Source organism: Carex rostrata, chromosome 14 (assembly GCF_964058835.1).
Source record: "Carex rostrata chromosome 14, lpCarRost1.2, whole genome shotgun sequence".
Taxonomy (NCBI): domain Eukaryota; kingdom Viridiplantae; phylum Streptophyta; class Magnoliopsida; order Poales; family Cyperaceae; genus Carex; species Carex rostrata.
The window spans coordinates 7326864-7345447 of NC_135931.1; the positions used below are offsets into that span (position 1 = coordinate 7326864).

The 18584-nt window shown below is 33.8% G+C and overlaps 2 protein-coding genes across 2 annotated transcripts; one reads left to right on the forward strand and one right to left on the reverse strand.

Annotated features, from left to right (window-relative positions):
* Window positions 1-5772: 5772 nt before the first annotated feature.
* On the reverse strand, window positions 5773-10660 carry LOC144565173 (uncharacterized). Its single transcript, XM_078314846.1, has 10 exons — window positions 10402-10660; window positions 9685-9912; window positions 9266-9442; window positions 8738-8812; window positions 8362-8406; window positions 8104-8268; window positions 7078-7156; window positions 6540-6619; window positions 6272-6340; window positions 5773-5909 (listed from the first exon to the last, which is right to left on the reverse strand). The coding sequence occupies exons 1-10, from the start codon at window positions 10576-10578 to the stop codon at window positions 5826-5828; spliced, it is 1179 nt and encodes a 392-aa protein (XP_078170972.1). The 5' UTR covers window positions 10579-10660; the 3' UTR covers window positions 5773-5825.
* Window positions 10661-14978: 4318 nt separating this feature from the next.
* LOC144565421 (uncharacterized) lies at window positions 14979-18221 on the forward strand. The gene is made up of 6 exons (XM_078315174.1): window positions 14979-15434; window positions 15650-15795; window positions 16336-16504; window positions 17033-17131; window positions 17320-17402; window positions 17911-18221. The coding sequence occupies exons 1-6, from the start codon at window positions 15051-15053 to the stop codon at window positions 18038-18040; spliced, it is 1011 nt and encodes a 336-aa protein (XP_078171300.1). The 5' UTR covers window positions 14979-15050; the 3' UTR covers window positions 18041-18221.
* Window positions 18222-18584: the final 363 nt, after the last annotated feature.

The following is an 18584-nucleotide window of genomic DNA, read 5'->3' on the forward strand; positions in this document are numbered from 1 at the left end:
AAATAAAACTTTGATTCGGTTTAGTTCGATTCTATTTTTGAAACTGGAGTATAACTTTAGTTTGTCTAGTTTGATTAGGTTTCAACGGAACCGAACCAGATGAACACCCCTAAGGCCCTAAGAATAACTGCAAAAAAAAAAAAAAAAAAGCAGCGTAACTACTATTCTAAAGACCGCTCTAATCAAGTAGCAATAGTCATCAGTATGTAGACCCCACCATACAATTGAATCTTCAAACCTGTGTTAGCCGTTCACTATTTCCTGATGCATCCTCTTCCAAATTTTCAATTAAATCCAACTCGCTAGAAACAAATAAATTGACGTCCTATTTGTTGTTTGGTTCCAATGGCTCATTTAATTTTATCGGATCAACAACATGCAGAACACATGCATGTTTGTCGAGAGCCATGATGTAGTTGGCGGATAAATACATTAATGACGCTGATAATAAATGCAAAATATAAAAAAAAAACATATAATTTGTGTGCTATCATTATCCGTAATTCGCCAACGGTAAAGACCGTTTTAAAAATTTTCATTTTTTATTCACTGATAAATGGGGTCCACATAGGCCGAAAATTTTATTTTTACCGTCCTTGAAAAAATAAATAAACGAAATAATCAGTTTTTTGAAAAGTTTTATTTTTACCACTTCCGCAGTCTAAACTTGCAAAATCAGAAGGTTAATTACAGGTTTAGACTGCAAAACCAAAAGTGCATTAAATATGACATCAAAGTACATTAATTTAATTTTGCAAGTTTAGACTGTGAATGTTATAAGAATGAAAAAAAAAACTAGTTATATATTTTTTTTTCAGAAATGATAAAAATAAAAAATTCGGCCACGAGAACAAAACTAGAAAATTAGAATTGGAGAAATAAATTATTGTGATGTAATTTATTTGAGGAGGGTTCAAATGTCTTCATTTTTTGTATCTCCACTATGCCTCTGTTTTTTAAAACTTTAATAACTCAAAATTTAAAACTTAAAAGTCAAAATAAAATAGTTAGATGTGATCTATGTTATTATGTAAATTAATAAGTTAAAAAATCAACGTCTAGAAATCATCCACATTAGTACGTTTATTAAGCGATTTTGATGACAACCAAAATAAAATTGAAATGTCATAATTTTTTACACATACATAGATAAAATGATGTAGATCATATCCAACGGTTTTATTTTGACTTTTAAGTTTTAAACTTTGAATTATTAAATTTTGAAAAATAAAGGCATGATGGAGGCACAAAAAATGAAGGCATTTGAACCGTGCTCATTTTATTTTATAAGAAAGCTAATACATTTAATTACTTGTATAAATTATAAAATGTAAAAGACTAAAATATTAATTTCTAATTTATAAGAGTGGCTAACCCACGTCCATAACCAACACTGTGCCACTGAGTCCACACTTTTTTCTCGACGATATTTTCATAATATTTTTTTTTCCAAACATCATGACCTATCTATAGTAATTATAAATATATATGAAAAAGAACATAATTTAATGTACGTAACAATAATTACTCCCAAATTATTTTATCCCTTGGACCTAAAAAAAGACTACTCATTCTAGTTAGAAATATATTTATTTCAAGTGATGACTAATTAACATTCAAGCTGTATAATCAAAATTTAATATAAACCTCATTCAAATTATAAAACCAAGCGGTAGTTATCTTTTAATTATATCCAATTAGCTATAACAGTTGTGAAATAAATTTATTATCAATATAATTTAGAATTCTAAATAGCATCACTATAGCAGTGTAATATGGACATAGCGCTGCTTTTTTAGTTCCGTTATGACATGATAAACATTATTTAAATCTTTAATATAATCTACAACCGAACTCATTAAGTTAGAAAATACTGTTGTTAATTGATTTGTCTTATTTGTCTTACCATTTAGCATCGAGTTAATATAATTTCCTACTATTTCTCTAATTTTAATTCGAACTGTTATGAACTACATGTTAAAACCAAACGAATCGGTTGTCTATTAATTTTTTAATTCAGTTCGTTTTAAACTAAACGGATCAAATTTATATAAAAATCTTAATACTCAATTAAATCAATTCAATCCGTTCGTTTTCATACGGTCTAAACTAAAATAATAGGCCTCGCTTCTCCTTGATGAGAAAACCAAAACACTTTTTTTTTTTTTCTAAAGCTTGACTGATGCAGCCAAGTATTGACCAAAACAAAATCGGACACGAATTTTTCCTGTAATATTCTCTCTCTTACCTTAGAAAAGAGACCAAAACAGAATAGGATACTAACTTTTACAAATGCGTATCCTCTGCATTAACTAAAAAATGAATCTCAACCGTCTAATTATAAACGGAGCCAATTCGGTCTCTGTTTAAGATATAAGGGCCCTTTAATATTAGTATAGATTTAATTTGCATGAATCTTAAAATATATCGGATGGTCAGAATTCATTAACTCAAAAGATTATCTTTTTAGTTAATGCAGAGGATACGAATTCATCTTTTACCGCAACATCTTCCTCTCAAGAGGAATTCATATCACCTACCGAAATTTTTTTAATTAGAATCTCAGGAAATCAGAATTAAATAACTATTATTCTAATTAATATATTTCAAAACATACCATCCACACTCAGTCCACACATCAAATTGGATTGACGCGCACCGATTTGATACACAAATGAGTTGGCGCAACTTTTTTTTTCTAAGGGTTTTTCTTTAGCTTTCAAATCAATTTTTTTTTCCAAGGGTTTTTCTTCAGCTTTCAAATCAATCCACGTAAGAAAATGACAAATCCATTTTATTATAAAACAACAATTTGATGCCCAATCCAATATGCGTATCAAATTAGTGGTCATTCTCATTCTGCAAATCATTTCAATTTAATGCACAAACTGAATTGACGTGAGTAGTATGTTTTGAAATATGTTAACGAGGATTGTAACTGTAAATCAATGCTAACTAAAAAAATTTCGGTATCACCTATATCACCTTTAGGTAGCAGACTATTTATGTTTAAATTCAGACCGTCCAATCAAAATCTGCATGATTTTAAATGGTGCAGATCAGATTAATTCGGATTCTGATGGAACGGACCGGATCTAAACAGAAATATTTTGAAGGCATTCCAATCTCTCTCCTATCGGTTATGAGAAATAGTGCGGTTATGTGTCCGATGGCCATAACCCATAAGGAGTAAATTTGTTTCGATCCGCTTTAAAATTAATGTTCACGAATCACAGTGCGTTAGACACGAATCGAACGGCTCCGATGCCCATCGTAGAAAAATTTATTTCTGAAGGCAAATCGAACCCAATTCCTTCCTTTTGAGAGAACAACGAGAGAAATCTGACTTTCCTATTATTAATCTTTTTATAAACACAATATCATCTAAATATTTTAATATATAAATAATTTTATTCTTCATCAATTACACTAACGGTGATGACACTGATATGATATTGAATCAGTGTCTTGATACTCTATAATTAGCAAGTTTAAAAGAAACAAACTGAGCCACATAATAACTTAGATGCACGCATCGTCAACGTACGTACGTTAAGAATGAGACACTTTTTGCGACGAACTACTCTCATTGTTCAGCCTTTTCTTTTTGCGATGATACTTTTTGCAACGGACGACCATCATAAATGAGCTTTTTCTCTCGCAAAAAGTGTCTACTTTGTTATAGTTAACCACAGTAATTAACACCCTTTCTAGATCCTAACAAATTAAAAAAAATATATGATAAATCCGCACAAATAGGATTGCATACTTGGATATATATATTTGTACAGAAATTTCTTAAGAAAATTCTGAATTAAGGATGTACTGAAAGCAAACACACAATATATATATATATATATATATATATATATATATATAGAGTAAGGCTACGGTACTTCGCAAATTAAAACGTGTTTCTACTTCACGTCGTATTTTTATTTTGAAAGTCCAAACAACCGATCCGAACTGTTAGATGTTTAATCCATATTGAAATGTGCTTGGAGACCAAATTTTATATTTTTTGAAATTTTTTTATTATTTATTAAGCATTTTTGAAAATTGCTGTTTTGCTGTGAACAGTGAAAAGCAGTATAATTTTCTGGACCATCAGATCAGCGACTTTCAAAATTGCTTAATAAATAGTAAAAAAATTCCAAAAAAATATAAAATTTGGTCTCCAAGCACATTTTAATATGGAGAACAATATGAACGGTTCGGATCGACATTTTGAACTTTAAAATCGCAAAATATGAGCGTGAAGTAAAATAGTCGCTTTACTTCGCAACTTACCGTAGCCCACCTCAACGCACAATATATATATATATATAGAGAGAGAGAGAGAGATGAGCTATGGTGCATTGCAATGCATGAACCCCCTTATGCATTGCACTATAAATCATGAATTTAAAGTCCAAATGACCGATCCGAACCGTTCATCTTGTTCTTCATATTAATATGTACTTGGGGACCAAATTTTACATTTTTTGAAATTTTTTTACTATTTATTAAGCAATTTTGAAAGTATCTGATGGTCCAAATTTTTTTACTATTTTTACTGTTCACAGCAAAACAGTAATTTTCAAAAATGCTTAATAAATAGTAAAAAAATTCCAAAAAATGTAAAATTTAGTCTCCAAGCACATTTCAATATGGATTAAATATCTAACGGTTCGGATTGGTCGTTTGGACTTTAAATCCGTGATTTATAGTGCAATGCATAAGGGGTTCATGCATTGCAATGCACCATAGCCCATCTCATATATATATATATATAATATAGATATGCATAAACCAAAGCCCTAACCACAACCCGACACATTGATCTTCTCAGGGCTCCTCCTCACAAATGCACCTGAAGTGGTCAGCCTGCTGCGCTACGCTGGGACATTTCAATCCGGCATCCCCAGACCCGTCGTCATTAGCTTTTACATCTTCATCCTTCCCATCCTTCAATACGATCTGTTCGATCGATGTATGAATCCCAACACAATGTTCATGATGGATAGGCTCAGAGCGTTGCTCTGGCTTGCGCTCATCTTCTCTTTTCTTAGGTTGGATATGTTGTTGAGTCGACATGGCTGGAGACGAGCTAGCACCAAATTTTGACGCTGGAGAGTACAATTATCGTCGGTATATTCTCTCTTTATCTCACTGAAAGATAAACATACACTGTTCGCAAAACAAACATATGCATGAACGGCCATGATTGGAAGTGTGGAGCGGTTAGAGAACCTGAGAATGGACACGTAGGCAGTGTATATCATTCCCACGTGGTATTGCAGAAACAATCGAAGACCAAGGCAAGGTGCAATCAAATTTTGATTTTACATCGCTACCGTCGATCAAAATTCGGATCATCCGGTCAATCCGTCTGTCTTGCCAAAACAGATAAATGATTCGGATCTAAATTCAAAATTTGAGTCACTTTAGCTGATATGAGTTCGACGCGTCGACAGTATTGAATACTAATCCAACCGCTTTTTGACAGATTTTCGTCTTTCATTAAAACTAGCGATCGTATTTCTAGGAAAGAGATAAACCCTGATAGTTTGATATCGGGTTTAGGACTGTCAATGGCCTGACAATTTGGTTTGAGCTCGGCCCGTTCGTTGACAATTTGGTTTGAACTTGGAACCTATATGTAGTGCCCAATTCTAATTCGAGAGATGCGTTGACGACGTATTGTTTTGTATATATTTTTTTTACTCAATGAAAACAAATAATTAATTTTGCACTAAAATCTATAGTATCTAATTCAAGCACTGAAAAGTTAAAGACTTGCTCTCCCTATTGAGCTCGTCAAACACAACAAAGTAACAAGAAACTTATTTTGAGATATCTTTTCCAAAGAGCCCTTTAATTGCTAGGCCTGGATCCTCTTGCTTGATCAGGGACTCGCCCACCAATACCTAATCAAATACGAAATCAGAAAAATATAATCATATTGTTAATAAAATAAATATTTCTTATGTGCTTTTATTTTCATGTTTATTTATAAGTTGTACCATTTTTTTTTTTGATAACTTATAAGTGGTACCATTTCTTATTCTTTTGCTGGAATTACAGAGAATGCACAAATACTAATAAGTAGGTAAAAGTTTTTTTTTTTTTTTGCTTAAGAGGCAAAATATTTTAAGAAGGCATTCCGGTGTATCCCAGTCAGGCTCAGCCAGCTTTTACACGAGATTTTTTTTTTATCTTCTTTTGGCAAACAGTTTTAATTCAAGTGACAGAAAGTTTGCTAGCAAATTGAGAGAGAGAGAGAGATTACAGCTCTAACGCCAGAATCATGCACAAACTTGACATCATCTGGAGTGAACAAACCTGACTCTCCAACCACCTAATCACACAAAATCAAAGAAAAGGTGGTCCAGAATAAGGAGGCAACATAAAATATAGAAAAGGATATAGAGCAATAGAAAAAAAAAATAGATATTAGTTAAATACATTTCAACCTCATGCTCAAGGTTAATACAGGATGCTCAAGGAATTGAGGGTTCTTAATTTTTCGGAGCAAAAAGAAATGCTTAGTTGCTTACAGTGATATTTTTTTCCTGAATCACTTGGATTCGGCTTTCCAGAAGCTTCCGTGTGTTGGAGATGTCAACCTCAAAAGTTTCTGCAGTAGGAAAAACTGATTAGATATAAAATTCAAGCAAGCATTTTCTTAGAAAAGAAAGATTCTCCTTATATTAAGACTCAAACACAGAGATTAATAATTTATTATTAAAAATAGTTATGGAACTGAATATGGCCTTTTATCGAGGTACTGAGAATGCTGGTATTGACTACTGAGAGCCCTGAACCAGCTGATTTTGCACCTCATGCTATTTAATTTGGTGCAAAAACATAGCTTGTTGGACCAAGACACAGATACAAATAGGCTTTAAAATACACCAATCACTACTTCTCTAAAATAAAAAATGAGGATGCCCTTTGTGATACAAAAACAGCACAGCTTCAAATATTATTTGGAATATATCTTATTAAGATATTCAATATCAATGTTTCCAGAAAGAGGTAAATTTATGAGAAAAGTGAGAGAATTTCTTGCAAGAATCTCTAGAAAAAACATACCGAGGTTGCGATTATTTATGCCAATGAGCTGGACGCCGTTTATTCGCAATACCCGGTCCATCTCTCTCTCATTGTGTACCTATTAAGATACGACATGTCGGGCAATTATGTAACCATTTTTTAAAGCCCAAGATAAATATAAATATATGCATAAGGTCTCATAGCTTAATTAGTAAGTGGGACGTTCTTGTTTTGGAAATTACAGAATAATCTTTGGTGAGCCAAATTAAGTGTAAAATTTGATCTGAAACTATAAAAATGACGCTTGTTTTCCTAAATAAAAACATGCAAATCTTAAATTTATCTGCTGGATTTAAATCTCAGAGTTTCGGTACCGTACACGGTTGGATTGCACCACACTCCCTCTCCCTCCCCGTGTGTCCACTCTCCCTCACTGACAGCCATACACAATCAACTAGAAGAAGAAATGAGAAGAACAGAGAGGCAGACTTTGTCCTCTTTCCCTTTCCCGTCCCTTGTTTTCTTCTCTTTTTTCTTTCCTGCTGTTCATGCTTGTTCCTACTCTTTCCTTTTTCTGTAAAATATGTACACTTTCTTCCTTTTTTGCTAACCCTCCTTTCTTTTGGCTGCCTCAAGGAAACCCTAGCTGCTAACAAAACATAAACCTAGCTCTAGAAGATGTAACCTTCGCCACTTAAACACACCTCCAATGATCCCTTCCAGCTAAACCGATTAGTTTATCCAACTGGTCATACTGGCAATAGATTTATTAGGTCTGGGCTTTAGTTAGGCCTGAACCAACCTGGCCCAATACAAACCGCCTATTAATTGGGTTACATTCGCAAAGTCCGTTTACCTAAATAATAAGTTTCCATAGATCAGGCTTATTACACAATTTGTTTATGGAGCTCATGATTAAGTTTTGATTTAGAAAGACCACTTAACTGGAAACCAAAAATTTTATATTTGTAAGTACAAAAGAGTTCTGTATAGCCCTTTTATGACAGTAATAATTGTCAAAGTATCCAAGTAGCCTCCAATCTCCACGCTAGGAGAGAAAAATACCTCAATCAGTGCAGTTAAGCCAAGCTCACGGCAAGTCTTGAGCATATACTTAATGTCAATATCAGGTAATACCCCAGCAATCAACAGAACAGCATCAGCCCCCTTGGCACGGGCATAATATATCTGCCACAAGTCAATTATGAACTCCTTGCATAGGAGAGGACACTGCAAAAAGGTAAAATAAAAACATATATATAGGTAAAGGGCGGAAGGACTTGAAAAGATCTCTCATTCATTTTACACAGAGAACCAGGCTACCTTGATCCCAGCTTTCCGCACTTTCTCCAGATTTTCAAAGCTTCCCTGTGTAACAAGAAAAATAAAAGTCAAACACTAAAGAAGATAAAATCATTTTAGCAGCGTTGTTTACCCATTTTGTTCTTTTTTTTATATATTTTTTTCAAAACCTGTAGATCCAGTGCTAATATGGCACTGGGATCTGAACTTTATGCCTGACATTTAGGGTTTGGCATCAATTTATGACAAAAACAGGCAAGGAAATTAGAAAACAATGTAAAGGCCACAAGAAAATAACTACTTCTAATATAATTTATTACTAACTTTCAGAAAAGTTTATTTTTATAATTCTCTTAGTATACTAACAAGATCATGTTAAGATTATTGGAAAAGTTACCTTAAAGTATTTCTCATCTGTCAAGATGCTCAAGCATGCTGCTCCATTTTTCTCATAGGTACGAGCGATCTCGACCTGTTATCGTATTTTAAATTACAAAAACTTCGCAACAACTCAAAAACAAAGTATGCAAAAGTAAAAGAAGTAAAACTAATTCAACTCATTAGTGGAATATTTACAATGAAGGATCTTGAATTTAATTACTAGTTTAGTAAAAGAAGTAAAACTAATTCAACTCATTAGTGGAATACTTACAATGAAGGATCTTGAATTTAATTACTAGTTTTTACTTTTTACCAGTGGCTAACCTGTCCAGTACTGTAACACACCAGCATGGTACCTATATCCCCTTAATTGTCCAATCAAGCCTCATTTTTTTTAGAAAGCCCGGAAAATATGAGTTTGATTAGTATGGCAATCGTTGACATCAAAACTAAAGCAGAACGAAGGACACAAAAATTTAACAAAAGCATCCATTTAAATTCTTCTATATGCATTGAGTTAGGGGATGAGCGATAAACTACTAACAGGGTCAAAATTCTCTCGGAGAATTCCTCTGCTAGGAGAAGCCTTCTTGACCTCCGCTATCAGGGCTGGGACACCTGTTCGGACATAGGATTGCTTCAAAGCACTGATGAAATCTCTAGTGGGTGCTACATCCTCAATTAAGCGCTCCACCATTTTGTCCGGCATTCTTTGCTTGGACTGAAAGGAGACATGTCACTATTAGGCAGTGGGATAAAAAAAGACATTATTCTAAATATAATAAATCCTTAAATTAACCAGTTCGGTCTTTCGCAATTTTTATAGCCGAAACACAACAAAAGACAAATATAGTAAAATAGATATAGAACTACAAAACTGGCCCGAAAATTGAGAACCAGGGTCAAATACAGTCTAACCCCAGAAAGGAAAATGTTTAAATAAAAGAGTGAGATGTTACGTGCCTGGATAACTTCCACTTCCTTATCCCAGATTATCTGTTCTAGGATGTTTGTTGGGACCATGCCGCCTCCAGCAGGAGGTGCAGGGCGGCAGCTGCGACGGATCGTGATCCCCTGCTTGGCAGCAATGTCATTTAGTGATTTGCCACTTTCCCATTGCTTCACTTCTTCAGCATGTATCAGTTCGTCTATTTCTTGTGCATGTGTGACTGAACCAGCACTAATATTTTCCTGCAAAGAGATAATAAAAAGCTTCAATTAGCATGAATGATAATAATAATAATAATAATTTTTAAATATTTTAATATTGACACTTCCTCACTTTCCGCTTTCTTGTAACTACATGATACTTTTTATTGGATAAGCTTCAATATATTAATATTGACAACGACAGTTCAAAACCAAATTAAGACGACAAAATATATTAGACAGCGATAATTGCAGCTATACGGAGGGAGTAAAAACGGACAGTCATTAAATCTAGATCCTCCTTATTGTCACACGATCATCCCAAATTAAATTAACGAAAACTCGAGTATCCTGAGAATTTTAATTCCAAGAGAAGAAAATTGCCTTTTCAGATTTCAATCGAATAATGATCGTCTCCCGACAAAAAAAAAAGATCAACCTTTCTTTCGAACTAGAGAAAACTAGTTAAACGTCTCATCACAGGCACAAAACATTAAGAACTTTTTTGAAAAAAAAAAAATCGTCCACCACCTTATTATTTGGGGAGTAGGTGCAACGCAGCGAGGAAAATCCCGAGGACATAGGAATCGAATTTGACAAATATCGTGGGCCAAAACGAAGAACTCCATTTAAAATCTCTCTTGTGTTAGTCGAGCTCTGAAACGAAATGCTTACCCTGGCCGATGGATTAGCCAAGAGACTCTCCATTCTTTCTCTCTCTCACGCACACAGGCAAGGCAGCTAAGCAAGGGAGGCAGTACGATGAGAGAGGAGTATTCGATCGTTCAGAGAGGGAAATAAAACGGCCGGAAGCTTTTATAATAAAACCCTTCAGCAATCTGTCCCCCATCGGTTGAGGACTTGAGTGCACATCCTCTGAGATATCTCATATTTTGCGTGACCGACGTGTCCGGTGCCTATTCGGGGAAAACGTAGGGGCCAGTATTATCTGAGCTTTGAGATTCATGCAGAACGTAGTTGAACTGTTGAGATTTTCCAAAAAGTCACGCATCATATGAGATATCTCAGAGGATACGGATTCTGAGGACTTGAGGTCCCTTGATCTCAGGAGTCCGTTTCCCTAAAGTAACCAAACTTTCTAGTTTTGATATAAACCGTCCGATCAGAAATTCGGACCAATCCATCAACGCACACGGTTCTTTAATATTCGTGTTAATGCAGATCAGACGGTCCGGATCAAAACTAAAAAATTGGGTTACTTTAAGTGGATCCTCGGTACTGGTATTCTGAACGGGTGCAAGGGGATTTGATGGGCTTCCAGCTGTCCGATAAGCCCGTAATACTTCGATAAGCAAAGGGCCCACTATACCTATGTAAAATAGACAAATGAACGAGCTTCTCGGTTGTTTTTTTACCAACTTCAGTGAGTACAAATTCGAAATCACTCATACAACAAAATATTGATATTGATAGATTATAATAAAGATGTGATATAAAAATAACTACTATACTTTGTGCTTTAATTTTAAAATATGATAAGAATATACAAACAAAATAGTTTGTTTAGAGCTCGAATCAACTCAAGATTAATTAGTCTAACCCGATAGCTCGATTGATTTATAGTTCAATTTTTATTGTTTGCATCCCCAAGAAATAGATGAGACTTGAGAGGATCGTAGCACTATTTTTTATCCGATGTTCATTGAACCTTTCGTCATCCCAATCAAGAGAAACCGGACCATATCTTTTTATAATTATAAGCGTCATAAAAAACCATTGTATGTGAAATTCGACCCATGCTCATTTAATGCATTAGAAATTCAAAATAAATGACTGGATCACACCAGTTGTTACAGTTGTCGTGATTATGTATCAAGTGTGCAGCTCATTCACGAGAGGTGAACATTTTTATTATAAATCTTGTTTTATTTGTACAAGTTTTTCTTGAAGCTCGATAATAGTTAAGTTTTTTTGTGAAAATTAGTAAAGGACGTCACCTGATATATTTGGCTATGTTCTCTCTATATTTATCATTTTTTTATTTAGAAGCAATAAGGATTATATTTATCAAATTTTATTTAAGAAACAATAAGGATTATATATACGGATCTTATCTTGTTATTTTTAGAAGACATCAGATTGTCTTAAAAGAGAATAAACGATAAATGACAATACATTATTATTTTCATTAAATTTGGAGTGAAAATTAATTAACTTCGGCGTAATCTTTAAAATTATGTAAATTTTTAAGCTGCAGATCAATTGCAAGACGTCTAAATTTTTTATGGTCGTCTCTTCTCAATTATCAGAACTTGGATGAACGATAAGAAATATACGAGGATAGAGAAGTTCTAATAAATTATCAGAACACAGCGATTGATCTTTCAAATTCACCAACCATCTTCATATCTTTCTGGCAGTTTAAAATTTTTAATGATCCCGTAGTTTGATAGATCTGTTATATAGGTCCTTTAAACATAATTGAATCGTAATTTTTGAATGGAAGGTAAAAAGTAATAATTAAAATTTTAGGGGTCCTTCTATTTTGAGGCAGGCCAAAAAGATTATCATAGATCATAAGCAGTAAATTCTGATAATTTATGAGAACAGCTTTTTGATCAAAGACTAACACTCTTTTAAACGAATCCACATCCTGTGCATTAACGCATCGTTTGAGTTAATTTTTGGACCGTGCGATTCAAATTCGGATCAATCTGACCCACGCCTACAAAGTACGGGGCCTTTAATATTAGTTCGAATTTAAATTAGACGGTCCAGATCTTAAATTAAAATATGAGTTAACGGTCCATATACGAATTCCTTTTAAGCGCTGCTTAATCATCATTTTTTTTTATCTGTGTCATTTAAATTTAGATCTATGGCATTGTAACATTGTTATTGAAAAATCTCTAAACAATGCATAACTGGTACGATTCAATGAACCACAGTGCCACCTTTTTTTTACCTGCCTCGCTACTATTCACAGCGCGCGGCCAATTTTTTCTTTTTTATGTAAACATGTCTAATTTAGTAGAATTTAAAAAATATATATATATTTTTAAATTAGACTTTTATTAAAATTATAAGTGGAATAATTTGTCAAACTATTATTTGCAGGAATAATTATTTTCAAATCAAAATGTTATTTATAAATTACTTGTGAATAATATAATTGAAATATTTGCAAATTAATTATAATGTCAATCAATCATAAGTGAAATACGATATGCATTAAATTTGAGAATCAACGAATTTAAATTTTAGCCGCAATTGGTATTAATTTAGACATTAATTATATTTTTATACTATGAATTATTACTATACGAAAAATATTGCGCTACTTTAAGCTTAATTTAATTTAAATAGAATACATCGCTTGACAATAAATTCTCTTGATACCTCTGACAATTAAAAAAATAAAGATAATCTTAAGATTTAATATTAAAAGTATAATTTATATAATAAACGCATTATACCTATAAAAATGATAAGACTCAGTTTATATTTTGTTGTTTACTAAATTGTTAAAAAATATCAATAGCCTTTCATGATTATTGTTTTATCACCCTCTATATTCAAAGTCTCAAATTATTTGAGAATTTAATTAGTGACAAAGTAATTCTAAATTTACCAAATAATATTTCTACAAATAATCTAACTTTTAAAAAATATATATATAATTTATCTTTTCTATTTTTTTACCAACTGACAGACAAGCTTACCCGATAAAAATAATATCCGCTACGAACAATAGCAGCAGGTGAAAAAAAATTGAAAAGCTGATCGTTATAGTTCAGAGCAGTCGTGTTAAGTTTTAAAGTTTTATATAAACAAAAAATATTTTTAAAATTATAATTAAATACAAATATTCAAATAATGGTGCGGATAGGATTTTACAAAATACAGCTCCACTATAAGTTTGGTGTAGGCTTTGTCCACCATACTAGTGATTTGGTGAACCAGATCCATACTTAAACATACTGAATTCTCTTTCACTGCAACAATGGTGCGGTGGAAGTTCTTGAGGGAATAAATCTGCTGCTGTCCGAAATAGATGAAGAACAGTATTATGAAATCTCTATTTTTCTAAATCTAACAGTCGATTTGTTTTGAGTTGCGTGCACAGACAAACTAACTATTTTGAGATGCGTGCACAGAAAAAGTTGAACGGTTAGATTTGGAAAAGCAGGGATTTCATAATACTGTTCATTTAATTCGGATTGCAGCAGATTTATTCCCAGTTCTTGATGGGATTCTTTGTGGCAGAGAGTTTGGTCGAATCAAAAAGGTGTTCCACCGAACCATTGGTACGTAGGTCGCTTGTTAAAAGCTCACTAACAACTCACTCATAATCAATCCGCTCATTAACTCAATGAACCGAGCATGAGCATACCTCAACTCGCTCATTGGTAACCGAGTTACATGAAATTATATCACATCTCATAATACATCCAATTCCAATCGGATCAAATCCAAATCCAAATCCAACTTTATAGGTCTATGACAAGGAGATAGCTGTGAGCATGTGACATGTAATAAGAATCGACAAGAAGATAGTTGTTTAATTTTATCAAATTTGCTCATAGACAAATTTTTGTTAAATTGTGTACTGTTTAAGCAGGTTAAATTATGACAATTTGTTAAATTCTATCAATATTAATTAGTTTTTGAATAATGTATGCAAAACAAAAAACTCGAAATAAAATTCAAATTGCTACAAACTTGATTTCTTAACGAGTTGCTTAATGAGTACGAGTCAACTCGAACATTTAACGAACCGAACATGAACACAGCTGTCAACTCAATATTATCTTCTCAACTCGAAACGACTCACTCGTTCAACAATGAATCGAGCACAAACATACTCCAACTCGAGTGTCGCTCATTAATCACCCCTAAATGGTGCGTGGACTAAACTCATGTGTACCTAGAGCTGTTTTTTTTGTAAATTCGCATCGGACGGTGCTCTTTTTGTTCGAACATTTTTATTTAATTCTAATTTAAAAAGTAAATATTAACAACGCCGTAGATTTAAATTGATTTTGTAAATGCTTATTATAGATTAAAAAAAAAAAAAATTGGGCCGGGTCACGCTATTACGCCGAACCCGAACCGCTAATGAAAGACGAAATCCACTTCGCTCACCATTCATCCACCTTCCGAAATCTTCACTTGGGTAGCGTGCTCACTGCTCAGAAGAAATTATCCCCCAATATAGCATGCTGCTACTCTACAAGCTAAACCCAATCCTGTCATGCAGCTTTCCTTCCCTCCTAAACGCCAAAACTCCGACCTTACTTCACAAAGCTCGCGTCCCACTACACCCCAAAATCTTGGACCCACAAAATTTTTCCGTTGCGAGGAGCCTTGTTCCCATGAAAAGAAGCTCAATAAAAAGTTTAAAGCTTGATACGCAAATTCAAGAAAAGGAAAATGAAGTCAGGGTTTCAAAAGGAGGAGATGATGGCGGAGGGGGTAACAAATGGAATGACGACGGAGGAGGGGGTAACAACTGGAATGACTGGGTCACTTCGGGCTTGCTACTAGGGCTCTGGGCCGGGCTTATGTACTACGTCTTTCAACTCGCGCCTAACCAAACTCCGGTAGGATTTAATCAGATAGCACTTGCATAAATTGAATGATTGGTTACTCGGGTTAGGTTGTGATTATAGTAGATTGAATATTCCTCAAATATGCATAAGGTGCCGCAAAATGTGCAATTTATCCCTGAGTTAACTCGATTAAGGTGTTGATTATGCAACTGGATCCTCAGTTTGGTCTCATTGGGAAAGAAACGTGTTTCATTTAATTGATGCAGTACCGGGACAGGTATTTCTTGGAAAAGCTATTGAAGCTGAGAGGAGATGATGGGTTCGCAATGAATGAGGTGCTTGTGGCACTTTGGTACATTATGGGTCTGTGGCCTTTGCTTTACTCCATGCTGCTTCTTCCAACTGGCAGAAGGTAAATTGTTTTATTCTGGACTGATACAGTGCACTGGTGCTGGCTATACAAAATTTTGGTTTCATTATTAGTTCTTCTGGTGTTTTTTGGAGTTGAGTCTTAGTTACAAAGAGTTATTGAGGCAAAATTGGGTTAATTGAATCAAAGTTGAGTCTTTTTGACAAATGAAAAGTTACTAGTCAAAACTTTGGTCAAGTTGATGCTCAATTGCATGATCAATAGTTCAATTTGGCAAGAGAGGTTCAAAATATTTTTCTTTATGGGGATTAATTCAGATAATTAGCCCCTCAGGCCAAATTGAGTTGACTGAGTTGATTTGGGGCTTATTTCACAATTGGGTAGTTAGTGCCCTGATGATTTACTTTGATCCATGGTAATGTTTACCGACCAACATTTAATAATGTTAATTCATGATTTCTATCATTTTCATATTATACATGAAATAAGTTATTATATATAAATATGTCATAATCCATTGTATCATTGCACTGTATTAAGATGAAGTATTCTATACCATTTAATAAATTGTTCCAATGACAGTTCAAGAAGCAAGGTACCAGTGTGGCCGTTTCTTGTGTTTTCATTTTTTGGGGGTGCATATGCACTCATCCCGTATTTTGTGCTGTGGAAGCCACCTCCCCCACCTATTGAGGAAGAGGAAATCAGCAAGTGGCCTTTGAATATTCTCGAATCAAGGATCACAGCAGCGGTATGAGACTAACAGAAAATGGATAGATAAATAATGAACCCCAACCGGCCCCCCACACAAAACCAAAGACAAAAAAAAAATGGTGTATTTTTTGGGTCTTTACAGACGGATTGGGACTGTACTGCAGGGTTTGTACTTGTACTGAGCTTGAGCAGTTTGGTACAAAGTGATACAGTATAAAATGGTTTGTTTTGGGGGGAGGGGCATTGCCTGTTTGGCCAGAAGTGATTTCTTGAGAGTTCATAAAAAATAAACACGTGTAATAAAGAAGTAGAAAACAAAAGAATCAGTTGATGCACTAACTTAAAAAAGAAACATCAAGCAAGCTTAGTAAGTTCGTAGATATTATCGAGACTAATTTAGTGTTCCAAAAGTAAACAACTATAGGTGAAAATGTGCACGGCTTTTTAATTTTTTTTTTTTTTTTTGGTCTTCGTTGTTGTTTTTTATTTTATTATTTTTTATGTGCCACATCTCCCACCCCTTTTATTGACATTATCTATACTTCATCGGGGGCATTATTTTCAGATAGCATTAGGAGCTGGTCTGGGACTGATAGGTTATGCTGCTTTAGCCGGTGGTGATGCATGGAAGGAGTTCTTTCAATATTTCAAAGAGAGCAAATTTGTATGTTTTCTTTAATTAGTTTGGTTTTAAGTGTATTGCTTGTTTTAGGCGTATATTTAAGCTGCAGTTTCCCTCAACTTGCAATTGATTTTGGTGTATCGATGCTAGCTTAATATCAGGGATGCAAGTAGTAATTAGTTTAAATAACCTTAGCAATTGACAAGGTTGTGTTGTTCTCTTGTTTGCAGATACATGCTATGACCATAGATTTTACTCTCCTCTCGACATTTGCTCCTTTTTGGGTCTACAATGATGTAACAGCAAGGGGATGGTGAGGATAATAAATAAGTGATATATTAATAAATAAATATGTGAATAAAGGTATAAAAGAAAACTAGTAATTAAGCTTTATATTCAGATCCTTGGTTAGATGTGCACAATATAAAACAAAATTTCTACTGCACTCATAATAAACTTCAGATATCAACACATGCTTCAAACTAGATAAACCATCTACATTTCTCCCAATTAATTATGCTATAGCTGAATATTTCTAATTGAGGAAATATTCAGAACTTAAGTTTCTTTAAATAAGAAATTTCATGCACATATCTGTCGTTGTAAACTTTGAACTTTTGACATCTATGATATATCCCTTTCTCTGAAGTTCTAGGCCATATATGCCAAATATTTTTGTGAATTTAAGTTCTAGACCATAAAATGCCAAATCATTGGTGAATTCTAAGTACCTGGACCATACAAATGCTTCAACAGTTCAGACAATACTCAGGAGCTCAAGGACATCAAAATTTTAATATTGTTGATTTTTTTCTTGGCAGGACAAGTAAAGGTTCTTGGCTTGTCCCTGTAGCGCTTATACCGTTTGTAGGGCCTTCATTGTATATCCTCTTGCGCCCGTCTCTCTCTTCTCTCCCTACCAGAAGTACTTCAACAGATGAAGAAACATAGATAAACAACTGCTTGAAAGAGCTTTAATTGATTTTAATTTGTTGTTGACTCCAGTCTAATATCATACCGAATTACATAAATCAGTAAGCTTCAAACCCATGTTACCACATTGTTACCTCTGAATTAAAGTTGAGGGAGATAATTTGCAATTTTTTGAATGATATTTGAGACATTTGCTTCCTCTTTTGTTTGTTAGTGCCTGAAAATTTCTAAATTTTGGAAGAAGATTTCAGTTACCGTAGACAAAAATAAACCGAAAATCTGTATTGCTCCTATTAAGACAATTTTGAGGATATATTTTTGTTTCGAAAAATACATATGAGAATTGACAAATTCTGAAAACAAGAAAAAAAGGGACTTTCAGAGTCTGGTTATAGGTCTCAAATTTGGATCGGTATTTCTTTTTAACTCGGCCATGATATCGTTTTCTGCTGTGATCCAAAGGAATTGTAGAGACCTTGTTACGCCCCATCCAACTTTTTATTTGTTTTAAAATTTGTGCATTAAAAACAACTTCTATTGAGATTCGTACATTACAAAAAAA

What these genes read in the sequence shown, in the direction of transcription:
- LOC144565173 (XM_078314846.1), bottom strand. Translation starts at nt 10,578, where the DNA reads ATGGAGAGTCTCTTGGCTAATCCATCGGCCAGGGTAAGCATTTCGTTT. An exon ending in CATAAATAATCGCAACCTCG is followed by an intron (nt 6,620 to 7,077) that starts GTATGTTTTTTC and finishes TTCCTACTGCAG; the next exon opens with AAACTTTTGAGGTTGACATC. An exon ending in ATGATTCTGGCGTTAGAGCT is followed by an intron (nt 5,910 to 6,271) that starts GTAATCTCTCTC and finishes GTATTTGATTAG; the next exon opens with GTATTGGTGGGCGAGTCCCT.
- LOC144565421 (XM_078315174.1), top strand. Translation starts at nt 15,051, where the DNA reads ATGCTGCTACTCTACAAGCTAAACCCAATCCTGTCATGCAGCTTTCCT. An exon ending in TCGCGCCTAACCAAACTCCG is followed by an intron (nt 15,435 to 15,649) that starts GTAGGATTTAAT and finishes TAATTGATGCAG; the next exon opens with TACCGGGACAGGTATTTCTT. An exon ending in ATTTCAAAGAGAGCAAATTT is followed by an intron (nt 17,132 to 17,319) that starts GTATGTTTTCTT and finishes TCTTGTTTGCAG; the next exon opens with ATACATGCTATGACCATAGA.